At 36.1% G+C, this 16,041-nt stretch overlaps 8 protein-coding genes across 8 annotated transcripts; 3 read left to right on the top strand and 5 right to left on the bottom strand.

The window, feature by feature from the left end:
• Positions 1–1,278: 1,278 nt before the first annotated feature.
• Positions 1,279–3,060, top strand: NCAS0A08630 (sugar porter family MFS transporter; the record flags this gene model as incomplete). The annotated part of the gene is made up of 1 exon (XM_003673754.1): positions 1,279–3,060. One exon carries the CDS (start codon positions 1,279–1,281, stop codon positions 3,058–3,060), a length of 1,782 nt encoding a protein of 593 aa, XP_003673802.1.
• Positions 3,061–3,363: 303 nt separating this feature from the next.
• Positions 3,364–3,975, bottom strand: FAR7 (Far7p; the record flags this gene model as incomplete). The annotated part of the gene is made up of 1 exon (XM_003673753.1): positions 3,364–3,975. The coding sequence occupies one exon, from the start codon at positions 3,973–3,975 to the stop codon at positions 3,364–3,366; it is 612 nt and encodes a 203-aa protein (XP_003673801.1).
• A 702-nt stretch (positions 3,976–4,677) lies between these two features.
• On the top strand, positions 4,678–6,543 carry SAT4 (serine/threonine protein kinase SAT4; the record flags this gene model as incomplete). Its single annotated transcript, XM_003673752.1, has 1 exon — positions 4,678–6,543. The coding sequence occupies one exon, from the start codon at positions 4,678–4,680 to the stop codon at positions 6,541–6,543; it is 1,866 nt and encodes a 621-aa protein (XP_003673800.1).
• A 349-nt stretch (positions 6,544–6,892) lies between these two features.
• Positions 6,893–7,876, bottom strand: RVS161 (amphiphysin-like protein RVS161; the record flags this gene model as incomplete). Its single annotated transcript, XM_003673751.1, has 1 exon — positions 6,893–7,876. One exon carries the CDS (start codon positions 7,874–7,876, stop codon positions 6,893–6,895), a length of 984 nt encoding a protein of 327 aa, XP_003673799.1.
• Positions 7,877–8,145: 269 nt separating this feature from the next.
• Positions 8,146–8,976, bottom strand: ADY2 (Ady2p; the record flags this gene model as incomplete). The annotated part of the gene is made up of 1 exon (XM_003673750.1): positions 8,146–8,976. One exon carries the CDS (start codon positions 8,974–8,976, stop codon positions 8,146–8,148), a length of 831 nt encoding a protein of 276 aa, XP_003673798.1.
• Positions 8,977–9,661: 685 nt separating this feature from the next.
• RPC34 (DNA-directed RNA polymerase III subunit C34) lies at positions 9,662–10,681 on the bottom strand (the record flags this gene model as incomplete). The annotated part of the gene is made up of 1 exon (XM_003673749.1): positions 9,662–10,681. The coding sequence occupies one exon, from the start codon at positions 10,679–10,681 to the stop codon at positions 9,662–9,664; it is 1,020 nt and encodes a 339-aa protein (XP_003673797.1).
• Positions 10,682–10,895: 214 nt separating this feature from the next.
• On the bottom strand, positions 10,896–14,078 carry ADP1 (putative ATP-dependent permease ADP1; the record flags this gene model as incomplete). Its single annotated transcript, XM_003673748.1, has 1 exon — positions 10,896–14,078. One exon carries the CDS (start codon positions 14,076–14,078, stop codon positions 10,896–10,898), a length of 3,183 nt encoding a protein of 1,060 aa, XP_003673796.1.
• Positions 14,079–14,657: 579 nt separating this feature from the next.
• Positions 14,658–15,908, top strand: PGK1 (phosphoglycerate kinase; the record flags this gene model as incomplete). The annotated part of the gene is made up of 1 exon (XM_003673747.1): positions 14,658–15,908. The coding sequence occupies one exon, from the start codon at positions 14,658–14,660 to the stop codon at positions 15,906–15,908; it is 1,251 nt and encodes a 416-aa protein (XP_003673795.1).
• Positions 15,909–16,041: the final 133 nt, after the last annotated feature.

Below are 16,041 nucleotides of genomic sequence, written 5' to 3'. Positions count from 1 at the left end.
TTGAAGCCCAGGTGATTGACATTAATGAAATTACTTCTGACGACTGTGTTTTCTACAGACATTCTAAGGACAGGTAAAATATCCGATACTGACGAACTCAAGAAACCCTGCTAGAGCATTTATGTGATTGAGAGAGAAAATGACTGGTATACAGAATGTTTATCAATTACCGGTGGTAGAATAGAGAAGAAAATAGAATAATGTAAAATGCAGTATCTAAAGTAAATGATGAGGACATTTACAAATTTTTGTGTATCCATTAAAAAATACATATACAAGAAGCCATTGTTAGTTGAGGTATTTTGCCCCCCTAACTGTACGTAATATTTCGTTCTCATACACGTTCTTACTTTTTCTTAAATTTAATTAATATTCATTTTCTAGATAATGCAACTCCAAATAAGTAGCAAAGCTTTTAAGAAACAAACTTTTGGATTGGGTGCCCCACAAATCTTTAAAAAGACTCTCCAATTTTTATTTTTTCTTTTATTTATCATTTCTTATTAAAAAATTTAAATTAAAATCTTCAAGAAAATATAACAAAAAGAAAAGATATAGAAATAAAAAAAATAGAAATTCCTTTTCTAAATATATTGGTTCTATTTTTAAGTGTGTAATCTCTGTTCACCTGGTTTTAATAGAAAACAATGTTCTAGAGGTTCCCCTCCATATGTAGTGAAAACCATGAATAACAAAATAGTTTACACCATGTGTTTCCACATGAAAGAGTATCCTGAATAGCTACAAATAAAGTGTAGCATTTTCTACCTTTGATAAAGATACTAGGAGAATATTTTTTTAAGAGCTTATAATTACCCTTATTATCTCTCTCCAAGTTTTTCAATCCTCATGTTTTTATAAGCATGCATTAAAAAATTGTGAATTTAGGAATTTAGGAATTAAGGTTTGTAGTTTCTGATTATTTGGAGAAGAAGTACTGCTTTATTTGTATGGAAAGTTTCTTTTAACTAAGTTTGTGTCAAATCAATTTCGGACTTTTTGGCGTCAGCCGTCGCGGAAATCATCGGGCGCCAGTTTACGATTAATGGAGGAAAACGTTTTCCATTTTTGTTGTCACATAAAAAGGGAAACCTTTTCGATATTTCCCTTTTGTTGTTACCTTTTTGGTGTGACCTTTTCTGTTGCTATATAATTCTATACATAATTTTTATTATTCCATTTCCTTTAACTCTATCTTTTCATCTTTCCATAACATTGCATCAATTCATTTACTAGCTAAACAAGAAAAGCTTTCAAGAAGAAATATTTACTTTAAACATGGTTAATTTAACAGAAACAACCACAAGCCCTCCTTCAGAAGACTCTGCTCAAATTGAGCCAAAGGAGGAATTTATTATGGACACCGAACCCTCAATTGCTAAACCAGCTGCCTCTTACTTTACAGTAATAATTTTGTGTCTTTTAATTGCTTTCGGCGGTTTTATCTTCGGTTGGGATACTGGTACAATTTCCGGGTTTGTTGCTCAAACCGATTTCATTAAGAGGTTTGGAACACAACAATCAGATGGTTCTTTTGCCTTATCAGATGTCAGAAAGGGACTCATGGTCGGAATTTTCAATATTGGTTGTCTCTTGGGAGGATTATTTCTTGCCGGGGCTGGTGATAAATGGGGACGCAAACCAGGTCTAATGTTAGTTGCTGCTGTCTACGTGGTTGGGATCATTATTCAAATTACATCAAGTACAAAGTGGTACCAATATTTTGTTGGTAGAATTGTCTCTGGTATGGGTGTTGGGGGAATTGCTGTTTTATCTCCAACTCTAATTTCAGAAATTGCCCCAAAGCAATTAAGAGGTACATGTATTTCATTGTATCAATTAATGATTACTGGTGGTATTTTCTTAGGCTATTGTGCTAATTTTGGAACCAAGCGTTATAACAATGCAGTTCAATGGCGCTTACCATTAGGATTAGGATTTGCATGGGCATTTTTTATGATTATTGGTTTATTATTTGTTCCAGAATCTCCAAGATATTTATTCAAGAAGGGGAAAATTTCTGCAGCCAAGCACTCTTTAGCCAAATCCAACAAGACGACCGTCGATGATATTTTAGTATTAAGTGAATTAGATAATATTAGGGCTGGTATTGAAGCTGAAAATAATGCTGGTAATGCTTCTTGGAAAGAGTTGTTTTCTCTTAAAAATAAGATTTTCCAACGTGTTTTTATGGGTGTTATGATTCAATCGTTACAACAATTAACGGGATGTAACTACTTCTTTTACTACGGAACTACAATTTTCCAAGCTGTTGGTATGGATGATTCTTTCGTCACTTCCATTGTTTTAGGTGTTGTCAATTTTGCTTCCACATTTATTGCCCTAGGGATTGTGGAGTGGTTGGGCCGTAGAAAGTGTCTATTACTGGGGTCTGCCTCAATGGCCTGCTGTTTTGTTATCTTTGCCTCAGTAGGTGTAACAAGATTATGGCCAAACGGTAAGGACCAACCAACATCCAAGGGTGCAGGAGATTGTATGATTGTGTTCACGTGCATTTTCATCTTTTGTTTTGCTACTACCTGGGCACCTATTGGTTTCGTCATTGTTGCTGAATCTTATCCATTACGTGTCAAGCAAAGGGCAATGGCCATTGCCATTGGTGCAAATTGGATTTGGGGGTTCCTCATTGGTTTCTTTACACCTTTTATTACAAGTGCAATCAATTTCTATTACGGATTTGTCTTTATGGGATGTTTGATATTCTCATTCTTTTATGTCTTCTTCTTTGTTCGTGAAACAAAAGGGTTAACTCTTGAAGAAGTTGATGAAATGTACTTGGAGAACATTAAACCTTGGAAATCAGCCTCATGGTCGCCAAGAAACAGAAGAGATGGTGCTTATGATAACGACATTACAAGTGACAGAATCCACATCGTTGGTGTTTCTAATGGATCAAATGATGAAACAGAAAAGGAAACCACTGAACAAAACAATGATGCAACAGAGAAGGGAACCACCGAACAAACAGATGAGGATGGGACAGAACAAACAACTGATAAAAAAATCTCATTCTACAAGAAGGTTTTCAAGAACAATTGATCCAAAATTCTTTTTATGTAATGCAAATAACAATACTAGTAATTATTGAAAACTAATTATCAATTTTTTCTTTGGAGTGCTGAATAACTTAGATGTAGCAACATTACCAGGTATCTTGAAGCAGATAAAAAACAGACTTAATGTGTAAAATTACTCTAACTATTAGAAATGGCTTCTCATTTACTGAATCATCTCTTTTCTTTCAGGGACGGTAAAAAAAATGCTCTAAATGAATCCCAACAAAAGGCAGCAGTATTTGGGTTGTGACCAAGCCATTCAATATATTTGAAGAACATGCGAATATTAATCTAAGACTCGCAAGATATCTTTGTATAATTCGGATATATCCATTAATTTTTGAATGTCTTTAACTTCTTTTAAATACTTTTCAAACTCTTTATCTCTCAATGGTTCATACTTGTTTTCCAATCGTTTTCTAATGATGGAAATCATCTTGATATGATTATTCAAGATATCTTGTCGCAGTAAACTTACTACTTCAATAAATGATTCTTCGTGGAATTTCAACAAGTCTAAAGTATTCATTGTTGAGTCATTGCTGTCCCTCAAGAGTTTTTGCAATTGACTATTTTGTTGTCTTAGAATATATAACTCTTTATCGTTCTTTATAATTTCCTTATCCTCACCATTTAGGATAATCTTGCTTTCTGAACTTATTCTCCTCTCCAAAAAGTTGGTGAATAAGACTATATCCTGTTGCATTTCAATTACTTTTGGTTCAGTGCCCGAGGTTATTCGATTTGACAGAACATCGACACTTCGTAATAGCTCCTCCTTTTCTGCTTTATTCTTAACCAGTTGATTCAGAAGGGTATCCACTAGGGAATACATGTGCGTCAAATTTTCAGTCTGCGGATTCATAAAAAATTGTTGTTGCTGTCCTGGATCTGCCATTGTTCTGATTATGAATAGGAGAGAGTGAGTAATAAGAGTTCAATTTTCCTTCTTGAATAATAATAGTTCAAGGTTTAATATCTTGTATTCCTGTTACTGATTTGAAATTTCGTTAGGGCTTTTAGGGTTTTTAAAATTTAAGACAAAACATCCCCTGACTAAAAACAGAAATAACCCTAATAGAAACGTGGGATTAAACTAACCCTAAAGAACCCTACATCACTTAAAACGACCAGAAAAGGTAAGAAAGAAAAAAAGAGAACATCGCCACCAATGAACAATATTATAAATGTTGCTAGATGATCACCGAACAAATCCCACTCTTTCTCCTTGGGGCAAACAAAACACCACCGAATAAACCGATACACATTTATTGAATAAATTGAACCTACTATCATCCCTGATTGAATAACTAATCTAATACTCCGCTTCTATCATCAATCATCTGATATTATCGTATTGGAAACTTTTCCTTTTTGAATAAGACTACTCTGCTGTATAATTGCAGCGTCAACCACAACCAACATTATTAAGAATAATTTGTTATTAAGCACACCACTATCCAGAGATAAATTTAAAGAAGAAAGAGACATAATTTATTGGATATTTTAACTTTACATCAACTGACATCACTTCGACTAACGTTTTATTGAAGGTCATTTAACTTTTTTCTATTCTAACAAATATCATAATTGTTCATTAATGAGCAAAGATAATAATAATTCATCTACAGAAGTTTCCAGAAAACCTACCTTATCATCAAAAGTCGTCAAATTATTTGGCGGAGGTTCTAAGACAGCTAGCAAAAATGATATTAATAAGTCTTCATCAAATGCTAATATAACAAAGAACCCACCAAACATAAACACTACTAAGCGTAAAGACTCCTCATCATTAGGTAAGGAACCTAAGACTCCATCACCAAACACATCCAAATCATCGTTTGATGAATATCATTTAATAGACTCTACAGAGCATGAAAAATCATCCACTTCGGCTCCATCATCAATTGCATCCTCAGTATCTGCAGTGTCATTAGTAGCCACACCAGGTGCTACAAGTTCTATGTCCAAATTCAATATTCCAATAACACCAAAAAGTTCAGGCTCTTCAAAATCACACAATATAACAATGCTTAGTCATACGAACCATCCAAACGAACTTTATTTCTATCCACCAATTCCAGGTAAACCAGCAATATCTCAGAAACCAGGAGTGACACAGAAACCAACTTCAATGTCCCCAAAACCAACACTATCACCCAAACCAACCTTGTCACCTAAACCAACACTATCGCCCAAACCAACATTATCTCAAAAACCAGCAGTATCGTCATCTACCACTCCATCAAGTACAAATCTGCAATGCAAGAGGTTTATGGCTCTCAAAAATGGTAAACATGAACACCATTTAAAGAATGCTAAGAGACAAGAGAAATTATCTACGATGCTTAAAAACATGGTTGGTGCCCAAAAGTTAAGAGGTGAAGCCAGAAGTGCTGTCCCTGATTTAATGCTTGATAAACCATTGCTACATTGTCCACCAAGTCTAATTTCTGGTTTGGTGAAACAAATGACCAGTGCTGAGGGAGAAAGTAATAATTCTTCAATGATGTCTTTTAATAAATTGGATAAGAAGATATACAACAAGAAGGGAGAATTACAAACTGTCAACACGGATACTCGTTGCTTTGCTGAGAAATATGGTAGATGTCAAGAAGTTCTTGGTAAGGGGGCATTTGGTACTGTGAGGATATGTCATAAGAAGGATCCAAAACAAGAAAAAGAACTTCTTTTTGCTGTTAAGGAATTTAAGAAGAAAAGCTCAGAACCATTTGAAAAATACTCTAAAAGGTTAACATCTGAATTTTGCATTTCTTCATCATTACACCATATAAACATTGTTACCACTCTGGATCTTTTCCAAGATGCAAAGGGAGAATACTGTGAAGTCATGGAATATTGTTCTGGTGGTGATTTATTTTCCTTAATTGTTTCTGCGGGGAAATTAGAATATGCTGAAGCAGACTGTTTCTTCAAACAATTAATGCGTGGTGTTGTGTATATGCATGATATGGGTGTGTCTCATCGTGATTTAAAACCAGAAAATCTTCTACTAACATCTGATGGTGTCTTAAAGATAACGGATTTCGGTAATAGTGAATGCTTTAAGATGGCATGGGAAGATGACATTCATTTGAGTGGAGGTGTTTGTGGCTCAAGTCCTTATATTGCACCTGAAGAATACATTAAAGAGGAATTTGATCCAAGATGTGTTGATATTTGGGCATGTGGTGTTATTTATATGGCTATGAGAACTGGAAGGCAGTTATGGGATTTTGCCAAGAAGAGTGATGCATTTTATGGGAAATATATTATGGGCAGAAAGGAAAAAGGTGGTTATGAACCTATAGAGAAATTAAAGAGAGCAAGATGTAGAAATGTGATCTATTCTATGTTAGATCCTGTTCCACATCGTAGAATCAATGGGAAGCAAGTATTAAATTCTGAATGGGGGAGAGAAATTAAATGTTGTGTGGCGAATCATTCAACGCCAGTGAAGGCTTAAAAAAAAAAGCACCCATTGAATTTATAATGAAAAAGGCAAGCAAAGTTGTTTTTATTTTTATGCGTTTTATTTTATTTTCTCTTTATTTTATTTCATTTTATGTTGGGTTTATTGTTCTGTTCTAGTTGTCCTGTATTATTATTAATAACGTTTTAAAGTTTTTTATATCTCTAGTGCATCATTTAAATTAAGATATACGTTTAAACGCACGCACAATGTTGAACTACGTTACAAAGTATTTAATTATTTATTTATTCATTCATTCATATATTCATTATTGTCAGCTTGTTTTTGAAATTACATATTGATAGAGGTAAAAAGAAAAAGAAAAAGAATCAATCACAATAATCTATTTGAAACCCAATGCACAAATATCTAATGTGGACATTTGTTGTAACAAATCAGTAATCTTATCATCCAATAACCCATTAGCATAATCATCTCTTGATTGTTGATCCAAATATTGTTGAATTTGGGCCAATCTCGTGTACCCATCAGTACAAAATCTCAATTGAATTTTAATTAAAGCTTCAAAACTAGGATCGTAATAAGGTACTCTTAATGAAACCAATTGTGGTAATTCCATCTTCAATTGATTATTTAATTGTTCAAAGATATCCTTCGATAACCCCAATTCCTTCTCAGCCCTTGGTAACTTGGAAGCATCCTTAGCAGGTTTATCAATCATTCTTCTCACTTTTGCCTTTGCCGCATCATAATCTTGTTTCTTATGAGCTCTCTTCTTAATAGCTTCATCAATTTCTTTAAAGTAACTTGAAAACTTAGTCACAGGATCCAACACAGTTTCTCTAAATGGACCATCCAATTGTTTCACAGTCTCAGAATCGAAATCCTGTACACATTGTAAATAATAATTACCAACATTATACCCACCACCACTAACATACTTGGAATCATCATACAAATTAGAAATGACCTCAGCAATGGTCACTTGAGAAGCAGTGACTGCTCTCAGGGAGTCCAGAAACCCCTTTGCCTCCTTCTGTAATGCATCACCTGCCTTTTGTAAGACACGATAACGTCTTTCTTCCATATCGTATTCTTTATCTATTGTCTTGTCTACATTCTTCACTATGACGCTATTACCGGCTCTATTTATTGCCTTTTTGAAACCTTCCCAACTCATTATTGTATATTCTTTTTTGTTTAATTGTTGTTTGTTTGTTTGTTTGGAATAGGGATTGATGAATGAATGAATAGATTGGTGGTGGATTTTATCTTTTATGAAATTTCGGTATATCGAGTTATTTTTTTTTTGGCCCAGATGGGATAGATCCCTGAAACAAAGGTGAAGCATATAAGGAACATACATAAGAAATTAAAGAACGAAGGAATATTATTGTTTCATTATAATCATTATAAAGATAAAGAAGGGAAAGGTACGTAATGTAAAAGGATGAGAGAGAGAGAGAAAAAAAACCAGTCAGATAAACTTAGAAAAACGCTTTTCGTATTGTATAGCAAAGTACCATAACTCTTCTAAAGGGGACGAACTTATCATTATATCTACAAGAGATAATTGATTGAATGTTGGGTTTAGATTAATGGTGATGGATTTGAAATTAGATTTTGGAATTAGAATTATAAGAAGGTTCTTTCGTTTGTTGGTAATGGGAAAGGATGTGCCACTAGATAAGAGTTTTCCTTTGTAGCCACACCCGCATATGCATTATACCATGCAATGAAAGCGACTATGACCCCCAATACACCACCTGCTCTTGTTACACCAACCTTATGAGTGAATTCACCAATACATAGTAGTAGGAAAGTGATTGCTAATAGGAAGAATAGGGCAAAGAAGGCGACAGTTGATTTCAAAGTACAAATGGTTAAACCAAATGTAAAGATACACCAACCTAATAGATAAAATCCAAGGGCATTAGACAAGTCACTTTCCTTTTCCTTGTAAGCGTCTAAGATACCGAACCATGGGATATAAATAGCACCAAAACTTAACCAGAATCCACCATATGAACATAATGCTGTACCACCAAAAGTGTTTTCCAAGGCGATTTCCCAAATACCGGCGATTAATTGTGTGAGACCACCATAAAACATGGCCAAACCAACGACGACATTTGGTGTCACAATACCTTGAGCTCTGGCATTAAACATGGAAAGGACAAAAGTAGTTAGGGCGAAAGCTGATAGACCCAAAGGAGCAGGATTACCGAACTTGTGAGTAGAAGCAGGTGCTAAACCTGGTTGTAAAGTACCACCGAAGGCGTCATAAAGATCAGATCTCAAGAATTTTTGACGACCAATGTAAATGTATTGGTTATTATCACCGCCGGTGTAAATCTTGCCCAGAGAATCCTGAGAGTAGTTGTGAGTTGGGATGTTGTCTGTGTCTTGTGGGTGTAGAGTGTTTTCCAAGTCAGTGTTTCCACTTGTTTGTTCTTTGTCGGACATTTGTGTTTGTGTTATAGTAATTTGTTAGAAAAGATGGGAAAGAGTAGCCAGGCTTGTTCTGTTCGATCTTGTTAGTTGTATTAAGAGAAGAAGATAAAAATATAAACAAAGACAAAGATAAAAATAGGAAGAGTATGGAAGGACACAAGAGTTACTTACACGTAAGGAAATAAGTGTCTGTATTTATAGGTCGTCGAGAGGACGTATCTGATCGTATCTGATCGTGCCTCGATTGTTGTCCGGCGATGCGAAATGGAGGGGAGGGTCCACCAATTCCATTCAACAAACGGAGCTGAGTACTTCATCTATCAACCAAACAGATGAATCAACTACTTACTAAGTTCGTTTCTCCACATAATTGGCACTTACACATAGTACAAAGGACGATGCGGTGGTGGATCTGATTTGCTGTCCATCCGTTAAGGGTTCGTTACTCCAATTTTCGTGTCGAATTTTGCGGGGCTGCCCAAAGACTGCGATCAGGGTCTTCCGTTTCTTCTCCATTGAAATTGAGAGAGAGTCAGCCTAAAATCTGTTTTCCGTGAGCTCAAGTGCACTCGTGCGGCTGAGCCTGGGCCGAGAAACCGGAGTGCTTTTGTGTCCGGTACAAGGGAACAACTAACGATCTTTGAAGTGTGTCTATGTATGTATTCTATGTATGTGCTCTATGAGTCTATCTAATGCGCTAGAGGGTCCACTCGTCAAAGTACACCGCTTCCTTGTCACCTTGCGATTGCGATATACCGTTGAAGTATGTAAAGATGGAGAACTCGTTCATGTCGTCTCCACCGTGGGCCTCGTCGTCTGTCGCCCCACCGGTAGCTGCATTCAACATCAACACACTCTGTAACGTCGCCTTGTAACAGCCATGGGCAACCTTCTCCAACTTGTCATCATACACTAGCACTTCGCAAAGAGATCGGATGTCCGACTCGCTCAACTCCACCGTACTCACCTCCGCGTTCGTAATGAACTCCAGGATCTCCTCCGTGGTGCAATAGTTCTTCACCTCGGGCGAATAATGTAATACTTTGGACCCTGCACGGTGATTACTATTGAACCCTTTGAATCCATTGGGGAACGTCGTACCACAGACAACTCTCCAAACAATAGTAATTAAACTATTAATAAATTCAACATCCAATTCCCCCTCCGTAAACCACGGTCCACCTGTAACTTCAATGGATGGTTGTAAATTATATAACATGTATATCTTCCTAGTGGGGAATTTAACACTCTTCACACTCTTAACATATCTTTGCGATTCTAAACTTTTCAAGCATTTTAAAACGACATGTTGATGTAAATTCGTACGCGCCTTGATAGTCTTGGACCATATACCTTCACGACCACTCGCTTCAATGTATGAATATACAAGCGCCTCCTCCGCACTCATCGACGATTTCTTTTGCGCTTCACTGATATCAACACCTTGGAACTTTAATTCATTATTTTGTTTAATCAATTTAATTAAATTTTGATCCAATAACTCTTGGACAATTAACATCAAATCAGCTAATGATGAAATATTCGTAGCTGTTTGTAGTTCCTGTTGGTTGAAAAGTTTCCCAACTCCCTGCTTCATCATCGTAGAATGAAGTGTTTGAGCATTGTCAGATAGTTGCACACCATTCGCTAGCAACAGACTTCCACTTCCCGTTTCAGCCACTGCCGCTGTCTTATTATTGTCATTACTATTACTCATTACTATTCGTTATATTCTTATTCCCCTTTCTTACTTCTCACTAGAGCATGTTTTTTTTTCCTGCTTCACTTTATTCAGTTGGTATTTTTTTTTTTTCCAGATTTTTGATCTCATCGATAAATATCCCGTACAACAGTATTTTTTTAACCGCTTAGAGAAATGCTATATAATAACCGAATAGAATATATATATACGTATCGAATTCTTTTATGATCTACTTTTGTTCAACGACAATCCATTTCAATGCCAAATATCCAACAATCAAAAACACAACATTAAACACCCCCAATATTTCAATATCAAATTGTAAATTTTGAACCATGAATCCAAATGTACTCAAGATTGTCGCACCAGGAACTTCAATATTTAATCCATATTTCTTCTCCTTTAACATTAACGTCTTAACCTCATTAATCAGTAACGATTCATACGCGTAATAAAATACTGAGAAATTCTTCAAGTATTTAAATGCCACATTCGTAATATCTTTCGTATTAATGAATAACCCGCTGAATAACAAAGACCCTAGAAGAACCAGGACACTTAAGATGATCCCATTATTCAAATCTTCAAAAATTATACCAATAGTCAAAATCTCTAATGAAATACTCAAATTGAAAAGAATTAATATCCCAATGAATTTGAAAAATCCTTCATTTCTCATATTTAATCCTGCCATCGGGTATATTATTATAGCCATTAAAATAGGAGGAATCACTCTTAAGGGTAACACATCACTTAAAATCTTACTGGTATAATAAGCCAGCGGAGAATAATAATTATTCGATCTTTCCTTAATGAAAATCAACCTTTCTAATGAGAATGAACTTAATCCAGTGAAAGTAACAAATCCAAAATAGGTTAACATAAAGAAAAATAATCCCATACGATTTTGAAACCCACTTATATCATTGCTTAATTGATAATATAACGTTCCTAAGAATATACTCAATAAGATCGTTAATGCAAAATTACCAATTAATAATTTGGGATTACGATAAATGTTCTTGAAAGTTCGTGAACATAGAATACTCAATTGTTGAATAAATGTGGCACTCTTTGGTATTTCCATATCACCAGTAACATCAGATCCTCGTCCTGTATTAGAGGTAGTTCCAGTGGCAGAAACTTCCTTAATTTCATTGAGTAATTCACCGTAATACGAACCTTCCACGAATTTACCATGTAATATCATAGTATTCAATGATCCAACTGTCTCTTCTTCTTGATCCTCATCATGGGTACTTAAAATGGTTTGTAATTCTTCTCTATGAGCGGCAAAATTCTCCCATTCCGCCTGTGTAGTACTACGACGTAACCCTTGTTTGGCAACACTATCTGTACTATTAGGATCTATTTCACCTTCAATTTGTAATGGACCAACTTCTAGATCTTCTAGATTGGAAGGTTTTTTGACCTTCTTCTTGGATTCATATGTGATATCAATCAAATAATCAGCAATATTATAATTGATTGGACATTCATATCCATTATTATACAAGAACTCATGTATCTTAATGGAATCACCGGAAAATACCATCTCACCTTGACTTAACAATACTAGTTTATTAAATTGATTGAAAATGTTCGATCTTGGTTGATGAATAGTCAATATCAACGTTCTATTATAATTCTTGGCAAGTCTAACAAGACTGGTAATCACATTATTGGCATTATTAGCATCCAAACCTGATGTGGGTTCATCTAGAAATAAAATCAATGGAGACGTGACTAATTCACATGCAATGGAAACTCTTCGTTTTTCACCACCACTAATACCTCTTTCAAAATCATTACCGATTATTCTATCCTTAATGTCAAATATTCTTAATTCTTCAAGAATTTGAAACACTCTGGATTGTTTGGATTCAAATGACATTGTTCTGGGCAATCTTAATAATGCACTATTCAAAACAGTCTCATAGACTGTCAATGTTGGGTGTAAATAATCATTTTGATCAACAAATCCAATCAACTTGGAATATGATTTTCTTGACATTATATTCCCATTAACTTTAATTTCACCACCAACTTGACCAGTCTTACGTTTCATCGCTAGAATATCTAATAATGTTGTTTTACCGGCACCGGATCCACCCATAATGGCAAATATCTGTCCCGGTTTTACAATACCGTCTATACTCTTCAACACTTTTACATTCGAATTTGGCTGAGATTTGTGATTTTTATTCAAACTGGGTACTTCATATGTTATATTTTCAAACGATAATGTGGCAGAAGTTTCAGATTTCAAAAAATTATCACCTGCAGCAGCAGTACCAACACCATCTCCACTATCGGCATCATCTGGTAGATGGATTTTGCCATCATTCCCATTTCTAAATAAAGGTGACTTTGCAATATAGAAACTAACAAATGTAACCAATGCTAGTACACCGATACTAGTTAAAGCTAATATTAAATTTTCCTCCCATGACATTCCCTTGTCATTTGATGGAGATTTGTAACCTGGAATTTCACTATAATGGATACATTCACCTGATTCACAATGTAACATAATATATGGATCACCAAATACGTCTGAAATTAATTCGTTCATAGAAGGTTCACTAAATTTACATTTTTTAGTTTCCAAATCACAAGTAAAATCACCTGGTCCCTTAATAGTCTCTGTCAAGAATTCTCCAATATCAATGGATCCATTGGCACCACATAACATTGTCCCGGGGATACATTTACATTTAGCATCCTGACAAACATAATGAGTTGAATTGCCAGAAAGATCGTAATCAAAGGAACACGTATCTAATCCACAGTAGAAACTTTCAATTTGATCAATCCAGAATTGGAAATTACATTCCTTCGTAGTCTCATCACACGAGAAGGTGACTTGTGGTTTCTTACCTTTCAACACTTGTAATATTTTTTCATTAGTAACATCACAGCCTTGAAATAATTTATTAACGACAATACCACCTTTGTAACAAGTACCCTTCAATGATGGATCCGGCATGAATGAATCACACACGGAATCCATCTGACAAATATTACAATTGATACCGCCCCACCCATCGTCACATTGACATGTATTAGTATCATTAGACCTGATGGGTCTTTCATTGTTCCCCTTCTCAAGGGACCCACATAACGGTAAGGCACAATCGTCACCGGCAAAACCTTCAATACAATCACATCTACCTGTATACGAATTACATTCTGAGAATTGCTTACATTCAAACATCGGTAGCATACAATTGAAACAAGGTGGACACTCTCCATCCGGGTTTCTAGGTCGGTTAGGAATGTTTAGTAGAAGGTCATCTTCTTTGTAGTTTTTGGGAGGGAATGGTACTTGATTGGACCTCGATTGAACCACCTCGGTAGTTAAATATAGCAGTTGCAACCATATTAACAGTACAGAACTTTGAATCAGCATAATACAAAATGTCTTTTAAGTGGTAAATAGCCTTTATATCTATTTTGAGACTATTTGCCAATGTCGATGATATGTAAACTCAACACTCCGTTAATCAAGGGACCATCGACCACCCTCTCAAATGTGTCTAACAATCGAACATTGGCTTGAACGAGGAATATTGAGAAGCCACCCGGTTCGGGAACAAAAGTGCCCACCTACAAACTTGCACCTGACCAAAACACCCATACACCGGGCATCCTCTTTGTTGCTCGAGAACGGGCTTCCAGAAAAATAAAGTAAGACAAGTGCAACCAACAAAGGACAGACCAGAGGGAACTTGTACCTACGTATTGTTGTCCAACAGCACAGACCGCTGAGGCTCACAAGGATCCTCGTCATGGCAAACAAGCAAGCAAGCAAGGTTTCTCGCACCTTCGATCAGATTCTCCGAACACAATCAATCGAGCACTCACATCTGTCAATATTTATATATCAATTAGTACACTACACTTCCTTTCCCTTATTGTTCCATAATGATTTCTTCTTCTTTGTAACAAGTTCTCTTCTTGATAGCTCCCCAAGAAATATTCAATAAAAATGTCTCTATCTTCCAAGTTATCTGTCAAAGATTTACAATTGAACGACAAGCGTGTCTTCATCAGAGTCGACTTCAACGTCCCATTAGACGGTAAGAAGATCACTTCTAACCAAAGAATCGTTGCTGCTTTGCCAACCATCAAGTACGTCTTGGAACACAACCCAAGATACGTTGTCTTAGCTTCTCATTTGGGTAGACCAAATGGTGAAAGAAACGACAAATACTCTTTGGCTCCAGTCGCTGAAGAATTGCAAACTTTGTTGGGTAAGCCAGTCACTTTCTTGAACGACTGTGTCGGTGCTGACGTTGACGCTGCTGTCAAGGCTTCTGCTCCAGGTTCCGTTATCCTATTGGAAAACTTGAGATACCACATTGAAGAAGAAGGTTCCAGAAAGGTTGACGGTCAAAAGGTTAAGGCTTCTAAGGAAGATGTCACCAAGTTCAGAGAACAATTATCTTCTTTGGCTGATGTCTACATTAACGATGCCTTCGGTACTGCTCACAGAGCTCACTCTTCCATGGTTGGTTTCGATCTACCACAAAGAGCTGCTGGTTTCTTGATGGCCAAGGAATTGGAATACTTCGGTAAGGCTTTGGACAACCCAACCAGACCATTCTTGGCTATCTTGGGTGGTGCTAAGGTTGCTGACAAGATTCAATTGATTGACAACTTGTTGGACAAGGTCGACTCTATCATCATTGGTGGTGGTATGGCTTTCACTTTCAAGAAGGTTATTGAAAACGCTGAAATCGGTGACTCTATCTTCGACAAGGCTGGTGCTGAAATCGTTCCAAAGTTGATGGAAAAGGCTAAGGCTAAGAACGTCGAAGTTGTTCTACCAACTGATTTCGTTATTGCTGACGCTTTCTCCGCCGATGCTAACACCAAGATTGTCACTGACAAGGAAGGTATTCCAGCTGGCTGGCAAGGGTTGGACTGTGGTCCAGAATCTAGAAAGCTATTTGCTGCTACCATTGCAAAGGCTAAGACTATTGTCTGGAACGGTCCACCAGGTGTTTTCGAATTCGCCAAGTTCGCTGAAGGTACCAAGGCTATGTTGGACGAAGTCGTCAAGTCTTCTGAAGCTGGTAACGTTACTATCATTGGTGGTGGTGACACTGCTACTGTTGCTAAGAAGTACGGTGTTGTCGAAAAGATCTCCCATGTCTCTACCGGTGGTGGTGCTTCTTTGGAATTGTTGGAAGGTAAGGAATTGCCAGGTGTTGCTTTCTTGTCTGAAAAGAAATAAACGAATAACAATTGATTTCCTTTAATTAATTTTATTTATTTACCTTTTTACCAACTACATACTTATTAGATAATGATTGATGATACGTACGTAATTATACATCTTTATAATATTAATAACGCATCCATTTAAT

The sequence above is a fragment of the Naumovozyma castellii genome, chromosome 1 (assembly GCF_000237345.1).
Source record: "Naumovozyma castellii chromosome 1, complete genome".
Lineage (NCBI taxonomy): Eukaryota > Fungi > Ascomycota > Saccharomycetes > Saccharomycetales > Saccharomycetaceae > Naumovozyma > Naumovozyma castellii.
This window is presented reverse-complemented; position numbering and strand designations above follow the sequence as displayed.